The 23,004-nt window shown below is 33.8% G+C and overlaps 1 protein-coding gene across 3 annotated transcripts in view; it reads left to right on the top strand.

Moving 5' to 3' along the window:
• The window catches only part of RAD18 (RAD18 E3 ubiquitin protein ligase), a 106,005-nt gene that overhangs the window by 58,550 nt on the left and 24,451 nt on the right, over positions 1 to 23,004 (top strand). For 2 of the 3 annotated variants that reach the window (XM_051981430.1, XM_051981419.1), the window contains exon 11: positions 1,978 to 2,155. In XM_051981430.1, the coding sequence (XP_051837390.1) occupies positions 1,978 to 2,155 (178 nt within the window). Of the gene's footprint in view, positions 1 to 1,977; positions 2,156 to 3,587; positions 7,420 to 23,004 lie in introns of those variants that run through there. The other variant, XM_051981441.1, reaches the window with a different exon arrangement.

Raw genomic sequence — 23,004 nt, 5'->3', positions numbered from 1 at the left:
GTGTGTGTGTGTGTGTGTGTGTGTGTGTGTATATATAATTTTTCCATTTATTAGAGATAAAAGCACATTTGCATTCTAATGATTAATTTACTTGTTTATTTTTACATAAAGAATTAAATTTTGGTGGAATATTTGATGCCTTTTATTATTGCCAGACTTTTTGTGACCCTCACATTTAGTTACTGGATAGGGGATTGCAATCCAAGTTTAAGAAATTTTGTTTTAATTAACTTCATTGGAGGAGCAGTAGCTATTGAGGACATGGTTATCTTATTTCTGAGAGTACCAGCTGAATTGTGAGTTATATTTTTAGAGAGCCTCCAAGAGATTTAGAGAAGGATCTTATCTGGATAGACTTTTCTTGATTCATGTTTTCAGACATTTTTTCACACTATTAACTGAGGCTTCATCTACTTTTTATGAGAAAACATGTGATGTAGCAAAGATCATGGGGAGTTGGACCCAATTATTGGGTGTCCCATGAGGTGTCTGATAATGAATAACTTTGATCTTTTTACATTCAAACATCTCCTTGATAATGTTTTCATTATCTTTTTCTTCCTTTTTTTTTCAAAAAAGTTAGTCAAGCTTTCATTAATGATAGCTATTATGGTTCTTTGCTAAGAGGCTTGAATCACTGCCCATTTGATCTATTTATTAATTATATTTTTCTCTTCTCTGTGGAATGTATTTTAAAAAAGTAATCCTTAAAATATGTAATTCTTTAGGAATTGTTATTCCAGAAATTTCATTGGAAGAATAGATCTTTTTGTTAAAGAGTTAAACATTATAAATAACAGTATAGGGTCTTCTTCCCCCCACTCCCCCCCCCATAGTAAACAAAGAAAAGATTGGAATGGAAGTGAAAAAAATGACATCTAGTTTATAGAGGATCAGAAGGCTCCTAAAACATGAGAGAGGCAATGTGGCATGAAAGGAAAAAGTGCCAGGTGTAGCTTGGGTTCAGATTTTCCCTCTTATACTATAATAAAAGTCCTATAAACTTTCAGGGCACATCAGCAGATCATACCTTCTAGCACCTTCCTTCAAGGCTTCTTAAAAGGTTTCACTGAAGGCCTATCTGAGGTCTGGAAAATACTTTTCCAGACTTTAAGGTTTATATAAAAATGTCATCAGATTAAAGTTTATTACCTCACCTGTTTAAACCTAACTAGCCTTATCAGGAAAGAACATATCTCAGGTAGTTAGTTAATCAAAATTTTAACTAAATGCAAAATATCCTTAAATATTATTGAAGGAATTGCCCAGGAAGTCTGTTCTAACTATATGAGGGATATAGTCATGCCTCATGGGGTCTGTAGAGATCTTATTCTTTCAATCCAGCTGATTTTTGTCTAAAAACAGTGTTAGGGTACAGACAGTGGAGCTCTTGAGTTGGAAAGAGGAAACAACAGAGGAAGCTGAAAAAGCAGAGGAAGTATCATTGAGCTGGGATAGGGATGGAGAGATTGAGAAGGACCTCTAGCTTTGTCTTCCTCTCACAGCAGAAAGAGAGCTGATGCTGCTTGTTGCACCATTTTAGGAACTGATGGCCATTTTGGGAAAAGATCTACTTATTACCAAGGAACCTCCTTGGTTCCTGGCAATCAGTGAACACTGGAATGTTTTTATTGCCAGACATTTTTGATAACTTGCATTTTGCTTCAGTCATAAAGAGACCAATTGCTAGAGAGAAATATGAATGTAAATTAAGTCAGTGCACCAAACCTTTGCCTGATTATCAGTAATTTCTCTTAATTGGAGACTTGTGCAATTGTGATTGTGTGCCTCATGTTTTGTTTAGTGTAAATTCCCTAAAGCAAATAGAAGAGAGAACTATATGAATTCAGAGGGCCATTATATTGCATCTAAGCTTAAAAGGAGCTAATTGTTTTACAGGACATTACATTTTTAAAAGTTTGATTTTTCTTCTTAAAAATGTAGCATTTATTCATGATTTTTAGCTTTTCCTTTTAGGAGGAGAGGACAGTAAACCAATGCTCACTGATCTAAACTCAGCCACAGTCCAGTTATCACAATCAAATGTGGAATCTCAGATGGAGATGGAGATGGAGCAAGATAAGATAGATTGCTCTTCTAATTTACCTGATGTTCAGGAAATTCCTCTGTCTACCACATCGGATTCAGGAAGCAGGTAATTGTGTTATATATTTGGATTTTATTGTAAATTTTTGTCTTTATTTATGGAATAGTTATTTAGAAAAGGATTTATGAAACAGCTTTGAGATAAAATCCAGCTCTCAGATATAGTAAATCTTATTATCTTTGATGACATTTTAGTCTCCTTCATTTCTATGTATGACATTTATTTAAGAATAAAACAGAAATTAGGTGGTTGCAATCAGTGATTCCAGAAGGTGAACCTAGTTTTCCCCAACCCCTTACTGAGGACTTCACAGATCTTTTGTATATTTCCTGGAGACTAGATGAAGACAAGGGGAGAATGTTATAGGGAGTGGTGATGATGCAAGACTATTTATCTCCAGAAGTGTCTTTGAGAAAGTAAAAATTTATCTCATTCAAAGGTTTATGTTTTATTTTGGTAGATTCATTATTTTGTCACATGGGTAGTCTCTAGCATAGTTAGTCAACAAATATTTAGAGGTTTATAAACCTTTAAAAAGGATCATACTTTCTCAAGTTGAATGATTTTTTGCAAAAAAAAATTCTTTAAAATTATCCAACGAAGATCTATCCATTATTTTGGAAGCCTGATTCTGTTTCTTTAATTATTTTGACACTACCAGAAGATCACTTGGATTGTCCATATGTGTCTGTAATGAATAGCTTTGATCTTTTTCCTTTCAAACATTCCCTTGATAATGTTTTCATTATCTTTTTCTTTCTTTAAAAAAAAATATTTTTGTTTTCCCAATTACATGTTAACTTTTTTTTTTTTAAGTTTTGAGTTCCAAATTCTGTGCCTCCCTTTTTCTTTCCCTACTTGTGACAGTAAGCAATCAGATATAGGTAATACATATGTAATCATTAAAACATTTCCATATTAGTTATTTTGTACAAGAATTCTCAAATAACAGAAAAAGAACGAAAGTGAAAAAAAAAGCATGATTTTCATGTTATTTCTTAAACACAAGTTACTATAGGTAGCGTCCTGGTACCTGCTTATTCCTTATTATTGGTTGTAATTTTGATTCTTAATCAATATTGGTATTCCATGCTTCTCAGGCATGTATCATGTTTAGGAGGGAATATTGATATTATAAAGATAGGCTTTTTGTGGAAAGGAGCCGATGAGGCCCATGACAATTCTGCAGTTTCCCAAATGAAAAGTAGCCTAATCTCTTTGTCATTTTCTTGACAAGACATATTTTGCATTTGACTTGTTTTACACTTGCATTTGCCTAGCTATAAGCCAGTGTCTATCACATGCCTGTGAATTTCATTGAAAAGGATTTGTAATGCTCCAAAACTTAGTTCATTGAGTACCGTTGTTAGTCTGAGTATAGGTGTTCTTCTTTTATACCTTTCTAATAACACTAGATTATTGACCAGGTTATCTCTTTATTCATATATATTGTATCCTTTTATAATTTTTATTCCTGCAGGATTCCTGTCTGAGGAGAACCTTCAAGGACACATTTCATTTTGCCAAATAATTTTAAAAATTCAATAAATGGCGTAAGGTCTTATATTCTACATGTTTCTTAGTTGTATGATCAGAATTGTCTGCTATAGAAAACTTATCTGCAAAAATTTTGCTTGTTCCCTTTTCATATTTTTATTGGAGATATTATCAATACATATTATTCTCTTAGAGGTTTTTTTGAAAATAAAGATAAAAAAGTTTTTTTTTTTTGTTTTTTTTTTTTTTTGGTAAGAGGCATTCTTCATGATCTTTACATTTTTTGGGAATATTCTCTTATATAACATGCCTTGATAGTCTTTTGTGTTTTGCCTTTAAAATTACCTTTTGGCCATATTTCATTTATGCAGATAATAGATACTGTGAAGCAGAAGACATTAAAAAGATAACCAAATATATAAAAGCCTGAAGGAAGAATTTTAAGGAAAATGAGGAAAATTGAAGTTGAGGTAGAAACTGGAATTTTCTTGAACCACAAAATATTTAAAATAGATAAAATTGATTGTAACACATGCCTTAAAGTCATTAACCACGCATCAAATTGAGAAAAAAAAATTAGTTCAGGGGTATGCTCAGTAGCTTGCTATGTACTCAGCATGAACAACTTATAAGAAGTCAAATTTTAGGGAAAAAAATCATGGGGAGCAATACTTAATTTCTGTAAAGTTCAGTAAACAATATATTATGTTTTCTGAATGAATGTCAATTTGGAACATGATTTCTTGAAGAATTTTTTGGCCATTGTATAGTTAGGTTTCAATCTATTCCTGTTAGCCCCTTCTTTTTTAAAAATTACATTTTTTTTAATCATTTATTTTTCCCCTCTCCCTCCCAAAACCAAAGAAAAATAAAATGTTTATAAAAATATACATAGTCAAGCAAAAGAAATTCCTGTTTTCTGTGTCCAAAAATGTTTTACATCCTACACATTAATTAGATTTTTGTAGTTATTCAATATTAGTGATTTTTATAATATTGTTTTTATAGTTTAAAGTGTTTTAGTGGTTCTCACTTGAGCAGCAACTTGATACACACTTGAGGTTTCTTTGAAACTGTCCCTTTTGTCACTTTTATGGCATAAAAATTTCCTTATGTAACTTGGAGATGAGATCTTTATCAGAGAAATTTGTTGCAAAGATCCACTCCTATCTGCCAATTAACTTTTACCCTTCTAATCTGGCTCCATTGAACTTATTTGTGCAAAACATTTTAATTGTATAGAATTGGTTGTGATTGTGATTGATCATTGATCAAACTCTTTGTCCTCTGTTTGATCATGAACTTGTTCCCAAGTTGAAAAGATTTGAAAGGTAATTTCTTTTTTGCTTGTGATATATATCACCTTCTATGTCTAAGTCATATACCCATTTGGAGCTTTATCTTAGCAAACAGTCTTGATCTGGACTTAATTTCTGTAAGACCACTTTTCAGTTTTGCCATCAAGTTTTGTTTAATGATGAATCCTTACTCAGTAGGGTTTTTAGGTCTTTGGTTTATTTAGGCAATTCATTTCATTTGCTTCTGCATTTTGAGTACTTAAATGTTCCACTGATTGATCTTTATTTGCTGTTGTTGAGTTATTTCAGTGTGTCCAAGTCTTTGTGATCCCATTTGGGATTTTCTTGGCAAAGAGCCTGCAAGATAAGGAATCCAAGGCAAACAAGGTTAAATGGTTTGCTCATAGTCAATCAACTAGTTAAATGTCTGAGACTGGATTTGAACTTAGGAAGATGAGACTTCCTGATTCTTAAGTCCAGCACTCTACTGTGACACACTGTTCTATTTCTTAACTAGTACTAAATCATTTTGTTGATTACTGCTTGAGTTCTGCTACTGGTAGGGCTCTTTTCACTTTTTTTTTTTTTAATTTCCTTTGAGATTCTTGATCTTTTTTTCTTCTCAAAATATTTCATTATTTTTTTTTTTCTAGTTCTTTAAACTAATCCTTTGGTAGTTTGATTGTTATGGCACCAAATATGTAAGTTAGTATTGTCATTTTTTATTATATTGCTTCAGCCAGACCCAGAGCAATTAATATTTCTCCAAATAAGTCTATATTTATTTCTGTAAACATTATTTTGCAGTTATATTCATATAATTATTGTTTATGTGTCTTGTTAGACACATGAGTATTCTATTTATTTAATAATTATTTTAAATGGAATTTCTTTTTCTGTTTTTTTCTTGGTAAATTTTGTTGGCAATATACAGAAAATCTGATGATTTCCATGGATTTAGTTTATATACTGCTAGTCACTTGATTCTTCGGGTTTCTCTTGAGTACATAATTATACTATTGCATATATCACTGCAAAAAGTGATAATTGTGTTTCTTTTTTGCTTATGCTTCAATTTCTTTTTCTTGTCATATTGTTATAGTTAACATTTCTTGAACTGTATCAAGTAGAAGTAGTGATAATTAAAATCCTTGCTTTACTTCTGGTCTTACTGAAAATCAGTTTATTCCCATTATGTATAATAATGGTTCTTAGTTTTAGTTAAGTATTATGTATCATGCTTAGAAAAAAATCCACTTATCCCTATATTTTCTTGTGTTTTTTTAAAATGGAAATAATGTTTTCTTAAAATCTTTTTCTGTCCTATTTCTATTGTTTTTAAATTGAGATAATCATAGGTTTTTTGTTATTAATATAGTTAATTATATAGATTTGCTATTTTTAAAAAACTTTTTATTTTTGAAATATGTGCATAGTTTTCCACATTCACCCATGCAAAACTTTGTGTTCCAAATGTTTTTCTCCTTCCCTCCCTGTCTCCCCCCTTTCTTAGGCAGCTAATAATCCAATATGTATTCTTCGTCTTGTATATTTCTTCTGTACATATTTCCACAATTACCATGCTGCACAAGAAAAATGAGATCATAGAGGAAAAACATGAGAAAGAATACAAAATACAAGCAAACCGCAACAATAACAACAAAAATGAGAATATTATGTTGTGATCCATACTTAGTCCCCACAACCCTCTCTCTGACTCTCTTCATCACAAGATCATTGGAACTGGCCGGAATCACCTTGCTGTTGAAAAGAGCCACGCCCATCAGATTTGATCTTTGTATTAGATTTGCTCATTTTAAACAAACACTAGTTTAGGCCATCCACTTGATACTTTAGATTAGATATTGGGACAATATAAAACATGCATTGATCATTGATTGGTTAACAAAATGACTTAGTCTTAGCAGTAGAAAGTACCTACTAAAGATTAACATTGTGAGAGACAAACTAGGTTTAAGTTTCCACAGAACAGTTTAAATTCACTTCCTTAAGAATCTTGAGCAGACAATGAGAAATATTGAAAAGCTAAGTTTCTGCAGAGTATTAAAAGTTTCAGAGTAAGATAATAATTATCTCTGACCAATGAGTTTTCAGAAGAAGAGATTCACATGGCTCCAAACTTTGTATAAAAATGTCTACACTGACCAGGTTCAAGGACCTGGAAAAAGCTTTTCTTTATTGCACTTGCTTAAAAAGCCTCATATATGTAATTTGATACATTTCCTGCATAAAATTAGAACCTCATTAACAGAACTTGAGATGTATGATGATGGAGGGGGAACGTGTTTGAGACTAGCATGTTAGAAATGATGTAATTCTAAGGGGTACTAATCAATTCATTCTTTGGAGGTAGGAAACTGTGATGAATTAACAACCTAAAGCTTATCTGCTTCTGTATCTAGGGCTCCCTCTTCCCATAAGAGGAGCCGAGCCTGCTTCTAGCCAGTAATATCCAATTCCTCTGGACTTTCTCAATAAAATTTCTTTGTTATCTGACTTTTGGTGTTAGCTTGTTTCCAACAATCTTGAGGATACCTAAAGTTTGATTCAACTGAGTGAAGCTTCCTTGCTTGAGTTACCCATTATGATCCACCAACCAAGACTCAGAGAGCAGTTGGAGCAGCTTGTGGTTACTTTGTTTTCAGGTAATAAGGAAGTAAATTCCACAGACTGACTCTTTACTCCAGGAGATATGCTATGCACTCCTACTAGGGAATGATTAAGCATATTATAATAAATGGATGTAATGGATATTGTACCATAAGAAACATTTAAATATTCAGTTTCAGATAACACTGAGAGGACTTCTGAAGTGATACAGAATAAAAGGAGAAGAATCAGACAATTTACATAATAGTAATGATATGGGGGGAAACAATTTTGAAAGACTTTAGAATTCTAATCAAAGATATAATAAGTCACAAATTCAGGAGAATGATAATAAAACACATTACTCACTTTTTATCAGAGAGGTGCCAGACAGACATAAATTTTTGGTCATGTTCAATGTGAAGAGTTGTTTTGCTGGACTATGCTAGTTCATTAAGAGGATTTACAAATTTTTTATTGGAGATTTAGTGAGATGGACAAATTATAAATGCAGGTAAAAACAAACTTATTTTAAAAAATCTTTCTGATTATTGCTTTTCCCTCCTTCCTTCCCCTTCCTCCCCTCTTTTTTGGAACTTTATTTAGGTTTGCTTACTTTTTATGAGATTGGGTTTTTAAAATTCTCTTTAAACTTTCTTATTTCATTAATGCAGATATTTTATATTTTTGTAAATACTCACCCACTTTTTTTTTTTTTGACAGTGACTTAGAAAATAGTTTTTAACAATATCCTAGTCTCTTTGTTGTAGTCTTTCCTTTTTCATTTTTGATACAGATAATTTGGTTTTTTTTTTTTTTTGAAATCAAGTTAGCTAACAGTTTAACTTTTAAAAGCCAGCTCCTAGTTTTTTTCAGTTTTGTTAATCTTTATTTGATTTATTTATTTGATTTATTTTTCTTTTGATATTTTCAAGCTCTTAACCCTAGTTTGGGGTGAGGCAGTACAGGTGTAGACTTGCTTCTAGATAGAACTCTAGCTTCTTTCAGCCATCTAGTAAATTCTTCCAGTTAACAGAAGACAGCATTGACTTCTTTCACCTGTTCTTCCCTGTCTGGATCAGAGTGATAACATTGTGTGTCTTGTTCTCTTAGGTTTTGCTCTGAGATCCATTTCCTTGAGTTAGAATGACAGATTTGGGACTCCTTGTTTGATAACTTGAATTAAACATCAGAAAGATAATGGTGATCATTCTGTATTATGTTCTTCCTTGCCAACCCTTTATATCATAGTGGGTAGGATCAGACTACTCCAAAATAAACCCATTTGCTTTATAACTTGTGAACATGACCAAGATTTTTAATGTTTAGTGGATTTAAGAGTTATAGTCTCCTAACATTTTGATAATTTCTTCCCAAGTCATATTTTGGCATATACATTTCCTAACTTGTTCTGTAGTTCAATAATAATAGCATAAAATGCTCCTTACTGGTTACTTATTTGACTGAAATAGGGTTAAAAAATACATTAGCTTTTTGCTTATTCAAATTATAAACAAATGTAAAATATATTAAAAGCAATTAATAAACATTTATTCAAGCTCTTCCTATATGCTAGACACTCTATTCAGCACTTAGGTTATAACAAGAGGCTAAATCCCTGCTCTCAAGGAGTTCATGGTTTAATGAGGAAGACAAACAAATAAGCTATATACAGGATAAATAGAAAATAAGAAAGGAAAGGTGCTAGAATTAAGTAGAAGAGACTATTTTAGTGGGGATTTAAAAGGTTCCAGGAAAGCCAGTAGGCAGAATTGAGGAGGAAGAGGATTCCAGGCATGGGGAACATTTGGAGAAAATGCTTGGAGCAGAGACGTGGAGGGTCTGGTTCATGAAATAGCCAGGAATCCAGTGTCATCAAAGTGAAGAGAACCTGACAAGGTTATGAAGAGCTTTGCATGACAAACAAGATTTTGTGTTTGACTGGAGGCAATAGGGAGCCACTAGAGGGGTGAGTGTGTCTGTGTCTGTGTTTGTGTGTGTCTGTGTGTGGTTAAGGGGATGTGTGATATGGTCACAAATACTGTATTTAAAGTACACATTTGTCTAATGTCTTAAGTAGTTTTTTTAAAGCTCAGCTTCCTAAAAACTTTGCTTTAATTTCAAGCTTGAGGACCAGGTCTCTGTTTTAACTTAATGTTATAAAGTATAATGCAAACCTTAAAGCTTCCAAACATGTCTGTTATTATTATCCGAGAGTAGTTATTCCCTCCACAGTATGGTACAAGGGAAGGACTCGGGGCTTTTGAATCAGGACTTGGGGCTTTTGAATCAGGACTTGGTTCAAATCCTAGCTTAGCTACTCACTACAAAGACTGATAAGGTCTTTGGGACATTGGACAACTCACTTAACTACTCTGAGCCTCAGTTTCTATCTATGAGGGGTTGGAGTAGATGACCTATCTAGGCCCTAGAAGATATAACACTTTCTGTTTAATTCCCAGAACATTCTATTTTTCTTCCCCTCTTCTTGTCCCTCTCCCTCCCCACATCATTGAATACCCACATATTGACTGTATGATGGTTTCAGCCATCCTTCACTTTCCTACCCATGTATTTCTTTCCCAGATACTATGCTGTTTACTTATAGCCTTGCCTTTGTCCCTCCCAGTTTTGGAAACCAGAAAGGGATGTCAGTCTACTCTCTATTACTCTATTCACCATCTTGGTAATTTTAGCATCAAAATATCCCTCTCTGCCTATCTTTCCCTATGTGTGTTATATCTCCATTTTTTAAAATAAGGGACTTGTGGGCAGTTGTCTGGCTTTGGTATTTATGGAGCATTTGTCAAGAGGTCACAGTAAAGATTGTGCATTCATACCAGATGACCCCAGAGCTCCCTTCCAGTTCTTGATCACGAATCTGTGATAACACCAATATTGAAACTTCTCAGTAAGTTAGTAGATGATCTTTGAGCACTGCCATGGTTGAAAAATGCACTGCCCTATTCTGTCCTGAATCTATGATGAGCCTCTGTTCTTAGCCAGTCTGGTCCCCTTCTTGAAGCTTTTATGTCTTAAGAGGGTGAGATCTGTTGGAGCTCACTTGGTCAACACAGCTGTAATAATCCAGGTTACTTCCACATCCCTCTTTAGGCTTCCCTGTAGGGTCTCTGCTTAGCTTAATGCCTGAAGTTGAGCAAATTAGTTTGTCTCTGAGGACTTTTTGTATGTTTACCTGTAAAATGCGGTAATTGAACTGTATAATCTTTGTTTCTGTAAGGATACATGAATACAAAAATTTTCTTCATTTTATTTTAGTACTCATAGTTAGTTTTTTCAAACTGTTCAAACTTATTATATACAACGTAGCATGTACTCAGCTTGATTGAAGAGTGACCCCATTATCAGATGATCCAAAAAGTATATTCATTCCCAATTGTTGCTCTTGTGAAGTTAGGATTTAAATTGTTAAAGTATTTGCCATCCTTTAAAGTATAAATACTGAGGTGATTAACAAATGAGAAGAATGTTATTTATTGCTGAAACAGCTGGCCACATGATGATGATTCCTTGGAGGTGGAGACATTTTCCTAAAGTTCAATAAATGACTTTATTGTTCTATTTAAATAGGAAAAGAGAACTTTTGTTCTCCAATTTTGGCAAACAAAACATTTCTCCTTATCGACAGCTGAACTGTTGGGGAAAAAAAGTGCTTTTTATTGTAACTGTAGGGAAAGCATTTGTGCCATCCACCTATACACCTTTCTACAAGGAAGGAATTTTTATTTAAAAAGAGAGTTAAGCCATTGTCTGAAAAGAAATAGTTGAATCCTGAATCCAGCATATTTTGAAAGATAAGTTTAATTTATGCACATTGATTTAAAGTCTTTGTTACATGAAGAACAAACATTCGTCAAAAGAAAGATAAGATAGGAGCATTGATGGAATGAAAAATTTTAATTAAAATTACATACAGTCACTATTTACTTTTTGTGATTTGAGGTAGCTCAGAACATGATGCTAATTGAGATCAAACATATAAGTACAATCTCTTTGATAAGTACAGTCATTTAACTTCATACACATATAAAGAAATTGGTCACAGGGAAAAACTATGTAACAAAGTATAAATTGGTGTCCTCCCACATTAGGAAAAAGCCATCCAAGTACACATTTTACAGTGATTCAATAATAGACTCTTGGTATATGAGTGGTATTATTTATATGTGTAGTATAAAAGAAAATACATTATTTTGTGACACTCACAGAGGGGTGATTATTCATTGCTCTTAGTCATTACTGGTGATTGTTCTTAATTGGGTGATCCTTAAACTGGAATATAATCATCTATTTGAGAGCTAGTGTGGCTTCAGAAAGGGCCAAGAAGTGGTCAATATGGTGCTTGCTGCCTGACAAATCCAGGAGAATGCCAGGAGCAGAACAGAGGTCTGTGTACAATGTGTGTTAACCTGACCAGGCTTATGCAAAATTGTGGCAAAATTTGATTGCCCAGCGAAGTTCATTAGTATTGTATACCAGTTTCATGATGATACACTTATACAGTTCTGGATAAAGGATGATGCCCTTGGACTTTCAGTTAACCAGTGGAGTAAAGCAAGGCTGTGAATTTGCTCTCCTGCTTTTTGATGTGATGTTTTCTGCAATGTTGTCAGATGCCTTCAATGATGAAGAAAATGGCATCAGGGTCACTTACCACACTGAAGGTAATTAACTTGAAAAAGGACTAAAATGGTGGAAAGTTGGTGCTCAACTTTTTGTTTACAGTGATTGTAATGCATTCTCTGAGCTTGAGGTACAATAGAATGTAGATTGATTGTCTTCTTGGCTTGGCAATCAACTCCAGAAAAAAGATTTCTCATCAGCCAGCACCTCATCAGCCATACATACAGCCATCTGTCAAATGGCAAGATTTTGAATACTCTGGACCAGTTCATTTACCTTGGCAATCTACTTTCCAGGGATGTATACATAGATGAAGAGACTGATTTACACAATGATAGAGATAGGACACTGTTGGTGAGACTCAGAAGGAAAGGGTGGAGGAGAAGAGTTGCCGACCCATCGTACTGACTTCATTGTTGTATGCTTGAAAAACCTTTGGTAATATGCCAGAAAATCAAACTACTTCTATTTGAATTGTCTTAGGAAGATTCTAAGGATTACTTGGCAAGATAGGGGACACTGAGATCCTCTTTTGAGCTGAACTGCCAAGCCTTCAAACTGTTGCAGAAAGCACAACTCTGATGGGCTGACCACATTGCCCGAGTACCAAACACCTATTTACCTAAAAGACTATTTCACAGAGAACTCTCACAGGGCAAGCACTTACATGGAGGTCAGAAGAGATGACACAAGGACATTCTCAAGGTTTTTGAAGAACTTTAGAGATGGAAGATGCTGGAACAGGATGGCAAGCCCACATCAAAGAAGGAGCTGTGCTCTGTGAGCAAAGCAGAATTGCAGTCGAAATGTGAGATGAGCAAATCTAAGATATCCCAAATGTTCAAACAGAAGATCTCTGCCCAACCTATGTTAGAACATTTCTATTTCATATTTGATCTGATTAGCATCAGTTGAACACACTGTGCCTTGATCCCAATATCATGATGTCATTTTGGTGGTCTTCAAGTATGAAGAATGAATAGCAACGTGACTGTATTTACATGAATAGTGTTGGAGAAGGCACTTTAACAGAAAGGATAACTAAGAGTTAACTATCAGGGAGCTATATGATAATACATACATACTTTCCCTTAGCATTTCTCCTTCCAAAAAAAAAAAAAAAGAATGTATAAAAGAAAAATTTGTGACTACCAAGAGAGAAGAGTTACAGGTAGAAACTAGAAATGCCACATAGAGAAGTTGGATATTTGAGTAGCTAATGTTGGAGGAGATATTGGAATCTTTCTCTAACTCTTTGGGAAACTAAGGAAAATTGGAAAAGAAATATTAATTAAACAGATGTTATAGCATTCTAAACATGATCAGATCTGTGCTATAGGAAAATTATTCTAATGTCTGAATGGAGAATGGATTGGAGTAAGGAGAAACTTAAGTAAGGCAGAACACAAACAAGGTATTTTAGTAGTTCAGATGTGAGGAGATGAAAGTCTGCCCCAGAATGCCAGCGATATCAGAGGAGAGAATGGCATATGTTTGAGAGATGTTGCAAAGGTAAAATTGACAGGCCTTGGCAACAGATTGTTTATAAGTGAGAGGAATCCAGGATGATTACTAGGTTTAACCTTAAGGGACTGGGAGGATGGTGTTGCTTTCTGTAGTAAAAGGAAAGGTAGGAAAGGAATAGACTTTAGAGGGAAAGATGATGAATTTGGTCAAAGAAATGTTGAATTTAAACTCTCTACTGGATATTTAGTTTGAGATATGTGAAAGGCAGTTGGAAATGTGAATTCCAGAACTGTCCAAAAAGAGATTAGCTGATTTAAGGTTTTTTCCTGAAAGTGAGGATAGATAATATGGAGAGGATCCCAAGATGCTACATAAAAACCATCAGGTGAAAGATTATTCAGGGAGAGAGGAAGATGAAAACAGAACTACTTGATGATTTTTTCCTGAAGGGTACTGTGGTAGCTATTTATTGATCTGAAAACAACAATAGAGAGAGAACTTATTTTCCTGGGATATTTATCCAAGACATAAAAGAACTTTCCAAGGCTTAACCATACACATAACAACTACTCACTTCTGGTGATTCATGTGTTCATTGTGGCACAAATAGTGTTACAAAGAATTGAGCAAGACACTAAAGATGGGTCTACAAATGTTTTCCTCATTGTTTATTAAAGAAGAGAAGAATTAATTTGGGAAGTGAATAGCCAGTTAGGAAGATGGGATTTTAGATTTAGCCCAATGTCCTAGATTTTCAAGATCTTTTTCAATCTGGAATCATATCAGATATTTTGATCACAGTTTATGAAACAGAATAGACAAATCACTGGCCTGAGATGGATACTTACAAATGATGGTAAATCTGTATTTGCTATATTTCTATAAATGAAATCCAAATGTTTTTGAACTGAAAAGGATGGGAAAAGAGAAAAATGCTTATGTATATCTTAACTACTATAGACATTATTGACAAAAGAATTGCAGTTGATAAAATCTAGAAATTCACAAGAGACAAAGTCTTAGGAAAGATCTATTAGTAAATTCAGAAACTTCCAAGGTCTATCCCCATTACCCAAAGTATAGACAACAAATGAAGAACAGGAGGTGCTGGCATAAAGGGGACAATATTGACCTTTTGGTGTCCCTGGGACTTAATGAGATAAAGCTTAATGCTGTACTATGGCACTATAAGTAAAAATAGGATGATTATAGTTTGTATTGTATATTAAGAAGGAAAACTCATGTGAGGAAATATAACGGTCAGAGAGTAGGAATATAAAGAGTATTTGAGTAAAAATCAAAGGAGAGAGAAAACAAAATATTTTTTTTTTCATAGAATAAAGACCATCTGGAAAGAAAGAGGAAAAAAAATGAGTTAGGAAGCAAATGGCAAACCTAGCCCAGAAGCATGATATTGTAATGATAGGAGACTTCAGTTATTCAGATATCTGTTGGGTTGTCTGTGAGAAATGACCTACTGCTAGGTCCTAACTAATAAAAATCATTCCATGTTTGGCCATTAATTGATCCATCTATGTACTGGATCCAAGAATTGTATATATCCAATAATTGACTTTGTCAACTAAAGTTAGAGTTAAGAATGCAAGGTTAGAAAAGAAGACTTATCAGCTTATCAAACTTCATCCAATGCAATATGATGTAAGAATCACAAACTTTATTTATCACAATATTTCTGTGGTTGATAAAGGGATCTTAGTCTCAAGAGCTTGCTAATTGATTCCATCAAAGTCCTTCTTCCACTTAGTTTCATTTAGTGAATCTTCCTGGCCCAATCTGGGCTCTATTTCTGTATGCAAGCTGAAGGAGCTTGTTTGCGAATAATAAATTGCCTAACTAGTGATCCATTGAGTGGCTTACATTGCTTCTCAATATCCTTTCACTCGTGCATGATCCCGTCATACTCTGCTAAAAGCAGATAATAACTTTTCAGAAACCTTACTAGTGATTTTATCCTTCAAAAGATGGAGGAACCCACAAGAGGGAATTCAAATCTAGATTTGATTCTTTCTAAGAGAGGAGCTCATTGCTAGAGTAGAAATGATTAGAGCCTTGGAGGACTAATAGGGGAGTAACCTAGAGTTTTTGGTAAGAAGAGGAAATTTTGGCATAAGTTTATATACATTAAAGATTTTAGGAAAGCATATTTCAGAGAGTTTAGAGGAGAACTGGGTAGGATCTTGTGAATTCCAATGAGGTGAAAAATGGGAATTGTCTATACAGATCAATGTGAACCTACAGGGAAATCAACTAACAAATTTAAATTTTAAAAAGAAATATACAGAAAATAGAACTATGACAGGTAATAGAAGATTAACAACATAAATCTAGAATGAACTGGGAATAGTGAGAGAAGCTAAGGACAACCAAGATGAATGGTTTCTTTTTTTTCCTTTTTTTTGGTTTGTTTTTAGTCATATTAGTAGAAAAAGGAAACTAAAAGAGAAAGGATGTTTGTTTGGTACAGGTGGGGTGGTAATAACTGACAAGAGATAAAAATTCTCAAATATTGTTTGTTTCTTCTGCAAAGGAGAATGATCATCACTCTAAAAATGACAGAACAAAAAATGACTAACTTGGAATTGATACTCAAGATATATTAGGAGAAAAAGAACAACTGACATCTTTGATGGATTCAAGTCAACTGGCCTAGATAATTTACATGCTTTGGTCCTGAAAGAACTGGTAGATGTAATTTGTTGAACCACTGTCAGTAATATTTGAAAGATGGAAATGAAAGAGGGTGAAAAAAGATGCTTGTGGTTACAAAAGACGCAGGTCTCAGTTCCAAGGGAGAAAGGAACCAGTAGCATTTGTGGCTACAAGAGAGGAAGGGACCTGCTCAGAGTTCCAAGGCCAAGAAGAGCAGCAGCATTTGTGGCAACAGGGGAACAAAGTCTTTTCCTGGGTAAAGAACACAGGTCTTTAACATTTAAACAATGCCCTCCTAACTCTAGAGCAGAGCCCCACTTTAAAGTTAAAAGTCAAGAAATGGGCTAAAAAAAATGAGCAAATGACAAAAAAAGGACATGAATGTGAAAACTTACTATGGTAACAGGGAAAATCAACACAGAAATTTAGAAGACAGTGATGTCAAAACAGCCACGAGCAAAACATCAAGGAAAAAGGTTAATTGGATCCAAGCCCAATAAAAATTCCTGGAAGGATTAAAGAAAATATAAGAGTAGTACAGGAAAATTTTAGAAAAAAACTGATTAAAAAAAATCTTCATTTCTTCCAAGAAAAACACCAAAATAAAACAACCTAGAAAATGTCTTTAAAAGAATTGGCCTCATGGTAAAAGAGGCACAAAAATCACTGAAGGAAAAAAACTCCTTAAAAAGCAGAATTGGCCAAGTGAGGGGAAAAAATGTAAAAACTCATTAAAGAAAATAAATCTTTAAAAATTAGAATTGGATAAGTGCAAGCTAATTATTCCATGAGACATCAAGAAACAAAATGAAGTCAAAAGAATGAAAATAAATAGAAGAAAATGTGAAACATTTCATTGGAAAAATAATTGACCTAGAGAACATATTGAAGAAGAATAATTTAACAATTTCTGGATTACCTGAAAACCATGACTAAAAAAAAAAAAAACAAAAAAAACAAAACAAAAAAAAAACAGTAGATATCTTTCAAGAAATTATCAAGAAAAAATATCCCAGTATCTTAGATCTGGAGAGTAAAATAAAATGTAAATAATCTACCAATCACTTACTGAAAGAGATCTCAAAATAAAAACTCCCTGGGAATATTATAGCCAAATTCCAGAGCTCCCAGGTCAAGGGGGAAATATTGCAAGCAGCCAAGAATAAAATAACTCAAATATTTTGGAGCTACAGTCAGGATTATACAAGCTTTAGCAGCTTCCACATTAAAGGAGCAGTAGCTTGAAGTATGATATTCTAAAAGACAAAGGACTAGGATTAAGATCAAGAATCACTTACCCAGCAAAACTATATGAAATCCTTCAGAAGAAAAAAAAAAGGATATTTAATGAAATTGAGAACTTTCAAGTGTTTCTGAATGAAAAAAGATCAGAGCTGAATAGAATTTTGACTTCCAAATACAAGATTTAAGAAGCTTAAAAAGGTAAACTTGAAAGAGAAAATATAAAGCATTTAGTAAGGTTAAACTATATTCCAAACTATATTCTTATATGGAAAAATGATACTTTCTCATTATTAGGGTAGTTAGCAATAAATGTAGAGGGCATTGGTGTGATTTGACTGATGGGATGATTTATTTTATTTTATATATATATATTTTTTGCTGAGGCAGTTGGGGTTAAGTGACTTGCCCAGAGTTACACAGTCATGAAGTTATAAGTGTCTGAGGCCAAATTTGAACTCAGGTCCTCCTGACTTCAGGGCTGGTGCTCTATCCACTATACCAACTAGCTGCCCCAATGGGATGATTTTAAAATAATAAAATTAAGGGGTCAGAAAGAAATACACTGGAGGAAGGGAGAGAAAGAATAGTGAAAATTATTTTTAAAAGATGCATTTTACAATAGAGGGAAAGTTGGGGGGCAATAATTTGTTTTTTGATCTCATTGGAATTGGTTCAAAGAAGGAATAACATTCACATTAAATTGTGTAGTGTTCTCTTCTTTAAAATATAATAGTTCTCTCTGAGTAGGTTTCTTGGGGAGGTTTTCTGGAGGCAGCCTTAGCTTTGGTTCAGAGTAATAATCATTCCAAAAACAGCCAGCTGATAAAATCCAAACATCTTTCTAAGCCCAGTTAGCTTTCTTAGAAGCCTCTCTCTCTCCTTGGTTCTAAGAGCTCTTGCAGCTTTGTCCTTTGCTTCTGCCTCTGCTTTCTTCAGCCTCCAGCCAGCACAAAGGTGGAAGATGGTATGAATCTGACTCCACTTCCGAGAGAGGGCTTGTGGGCTTCCTCCCAAAGTGCTCCTCTCCGACTCCTGGCAACATTCTGAACTAACTCTGACTGAGCCTCTGTCAGCTTCTTATATAAGATCTCTTAAAGGTTGACTCCTCCTCTGAGGGAGAGATTAAGAGAGGTGTGAATTCACAAAGTTACAAAGTTAACTTTGTGAATCTCCCATACTTGTGAACTCCAATGAGTACTTAAATGCATTAGTGAGTTAGAGAATTTGCTAAGTACCCTGCTAAATTAGGCAACTGACTTATCACTTTGTAAGGATTTGCTCTAAGGTGTGAATCAATAAACATTGTATCAATTCCATTGAGTTAACACTAGGATCTAACATCTTCCTTGAGTTATCAGCTTGTTTCAAGTTCTGGCTCATAACAAAATTGAGGATAGCTATCTATCTTGCTATATGGGGAATTAGAAGGGGAAAAGGATAAGAGTGTGGGGTGGAAACTGATAGAAGGAATATAAGATTAAAAGTGGTAAAGGTAAAAAAAAAAAACAAAACAGCAGATTTTTGAGGAGGGACAATGGTAAAAGGGATATCGAAGGATAAACTGGGGAAAAATAGGATGCAGGAAAAACAGTAATCATAATTGAATGTGAATGAGATGAATTCTTTTATAAAATGAAACAAGTAGTAAGATGGGTTAGAAACTAGAATTTAACAATAGTTTATAAGAAATACAGTTAAAACAGACACACACTCATGTAATGAGGAGGAGGAGTTGAAACAGAAACAATTCTATTCAACTGAGGTAAAAAATAAAATAAATGGGTAGCAACAATCTCAGGCAAATCAAAAGCAAAAATAGGCCTAGTTAAAAGTTAAGCAGGAAAACTACATTTTGCTAAAAGGTACCATAGACAATGAAGTAATGTTAGACATAATGTACAAATGTTAGACATCAAAATTCTTAAAGGAAAAATTATGAGTTATGGGAAAAATAGATAGAAAAACGACTTGTTGGGAACTTTAACTTTTCCTTATCAGAACTAGATAAATTTAATCATAAAATAAATAAGAAGTTAAAATGGGATAGAATTTAAGAAATGTTAGATATTCTAGAACTATGGAGAAAATTGAAGAGAATAGAAAGAAATATACTTCTTTCTCAGTTGAACATGGCACTTTCACAAAAATTGACCATGTTTTGGATGTAAAAACCTCAACCAAGTGCAGGAAAACAAAAGTATTAAGTGCTTCCTTTTGTGACCTAGTGTAATAAAAATTATATTTAATAAAGAGTGGCAAGAACATAGATTAAAAATTAATTGCAAACAATCTACTCTTAAACAATGAGTGAGTCAAAGAACAAATGATAGAAACAATGATTTCCTTAAAGAGGAGGACAGAAATGAGACATCCAAATTTATGGGATGCAGCCATATTTATAGAATTCATTATTTGACAAAAATTGCTTGTGAAACTAGAAAGCATTTGGGCAGAAACTAGTTGTAGTCCAGAATCTCAAACTGGATAACAATATAAGATCAAAATGGGTATATAATTTAGCCAAAGGGTAAATACAAGCAAATAAATTAGTGGAACATGGAAAATTTTATGTGTCAGATCTTTGGATAAGGGAAGAATTTATGACAAAAGAAGTAGAGCGCATTATGGGACGTAAAATTAATCATTTTGATTACATGAAATTAAAAATATTTTTCACAAATAAAACCATTACAACCAAGATTAGAAGAAATGGAGGAAACTAGGAAAGGTTTTTCTAGCAAGTTTCTTTGATAGAAGCCTCATTTCTTAAACATATCAAATTTCTAAGAATATGAGTCATTTTGAAATTGAAAAACAGTCAAAGTTATGAACTGGGAGTTTTCAGAATGAGAAATCAAAGCTACCTATGATCATTAAAAAGAATAGCCTTTTCTTTTCAAAATATATGCAAAGATGCCTTTCAACGTCACCCCTGTAAAACCCTTTGTTCCAAATTTTCCCCTCTCTTCTCTCCACCCCCTCTCCTAGACAGCAAACAATCCAATATATATTAAATATGTACAATTCTTTTGTACATATTTAGCATATTGGCATATTCATCATGCTGCAGAAGAAAAATCAGATTAAAAAGAAACAAGTGAGAAAGAAAACAAAAAGCAAGCAAACAATAAAAAAAAAGTAAAAACACTATGTTGTGATCCACATTCAGTCCCACAGTCCATTCTCTTGGTGCAAATGGCTCTCTCCATCACAAGACTATTGGAGATGGCCTGAATCACCTCATTGTTGAAAATAGCCATGTCCATCAGAGTTGATCATCACATAATCTCCTTTTTGCTGTCTACAATGTTCTCTTGATTCTACTCACTTCACTTAGCATCAGTAAATAATGGAAGTCTCTCCAGGCCTTTCTGAAATTATCCTGCTCATCACTTCTTAGAGAACAATAATAATCTATAACATTCATGTACCATAACTTATCCAGCCATTCACCAATTGATGAGCATTCACTCAGTTTCCAGTTCCTTGTCACTAAAAAAAGGGCTGTTATAAACATTTTTGCATATATGGGTCCTTTCCCTTTTTAATGATCTCTTTGGGATATAGGCTCCATAGAGACACTGCTGGATCAAGGTTATGCATAGTTTGGTAGCCTTTTGGGCCAAATTGCTCTCCAGAATGGCTGAATCCATTCACAACTCCACCAACAGTGTATTAGTGTCCCAGTTTTCCCACATCCCCTCTGACATTCATCATTATCTTTTCCTATCATCTTAGTCAATCTGAAAGGTGTGTAGTGGTATCTCAGAGTTGTCTTAATTTGCATTTCTCTGACCAATAGTGATTTAGAGCATTTTTTTTCTTGTGTCTAGAAATGGTTTTAATTTTTCCTTCTGAAAATTGTCTGTTCCTATCCTTTGATCATTATAATAATTTTTAAATGGGTCTTTGGATCATCTCTTAGAACAAGGAATAGTACTTGGCAAATCCTAGATTGTGATCTGAAGCAGGGGCAAGTACAGAATCAAGTAGTATCTGTATGCTCTGAGCCTAACCTGAACACAAAGTCAGAAAGTTAGGCTGGTGTAATCAACAGACAAAAAAAAAAATCCTTCCATAAAGAAGGATTAATGGTCACAAGGATTTTCAAGACATAAATTTAGAAGAGAATAATTTGAAATCATCCACAAGTAATCCTTCAAATGAAAATATAGGTTGGCATTGTGTTAACCTAGAATCCTTGAAAGACATGAAGAATTTTCAAAAAGAGCTAAAAATGGTTTCATAAATGAAATGTGCCAGAGAAAACTATTGGGGGAAGGACTAGGAGAAAATATGCTAGGGGAAATAATTTGACAAGAAATGAGAGTGCTGTGGGGAAAAATTGGAAAAGAAATAAATTCTACTCTGGGATCAACTGTGGATATTTTCAAAGCCTGGAGAAGAAAATATTTGGGAGACAGGAGACACAATTGCCTGTTTGAGGCTTTATTTATATATAAGAAAAATAATAATTTTTCTTATTGGTACCAGCACACATAACTAAAGAAGTAGGTAGAAATTGTTAAAAGGGCAATACAAACTTCCATTGATCATAAGTATTTATGCATTGCCTCCTGGTTTGAAGGTCTTTAAAGTGGAAGATAAATGATAGCTTTTTTAAGGGGAATTCCTGCTCTCTAATAAATTATACTGCCAGACCTCTGATTGTTATTGTTATTTTCTGACAATAAAATAGATTTCATTCATTTAACTTAACAATGGATTCCAGATATTTATCGAACATTGTTAACGTGTCTATTCTTGTTCTTCCCATTTGAGAAGAGCCAACTTTTAGCTTTTGGCATAGGGCCTTCTGCATAAATGGAACTATTAATTTGACTTGATTTATGGAATTTAAGTATAATCTCTACTGTATTTACAACTCAGTCATATTTTCAGATAGCTTTCATTGTGAGTCCTTTCTGGCCTCCCCCTATTCTCTTCTTATGAATTGATTAAAATGGATAAAAGGTCCTTGAAGGAACTGCCCTATTAGACCAGTAATCAACAGTAGACTAAAACCTTGATTTTGTAGTATATGTATATTTAATTACATTCCTGATTACTCTCTCCTGGTGAATTATCTAGAAGGGTACTAAGAATTTCTAAATGATTTGTGTAGCCTCAGTCACTGCATTGGTCAAAGTGAACTTGGAAATTGCCTTAATTTAAAAAGACCAAGGCTTTGGGATCACTTCCAGTCATATATATCTGACCACTGAACCCAGATAGCTTTGGAGAAGAAAGTGAGGCAGGTGACCTTGCTCAGCCCTCCCTCACTTCAGTCCAACTCACTTGCATGTCATAGCATTAACTCCTTGATGTCATGGGCCTCTGAGAACAAAAACAAGCATTAACATCAAATGGTTTGTATGTCATTCTGTATCTTTATGCATCAGTGAAGCCTTATAGTATTCATTTTCAACTCTACATTTTATTATATAAATGAAGATTGTTGTGGCA

This window comes from Antechinus flavipes, chromosome 1 (genome assembly GCF_016432865.1).
Source record: "Antechinus flavipes isolate AdamAnt ecotype Samford, QLD, Australia chromosome 1, AdamAnt_v2, whole genome shotgun sequence".
Classification (NCBI taxonomy): Eukaryota; Metazoa; Chordata; class Mammalia; order Dasyuromorphia; family Dasyuridae; genus Antechinus; species Antechinus flavipes.
Note: the sequence above shows the minus strand (reverse complement) of the source record. Positions and strands in the feature narration are given on the sequence as shown.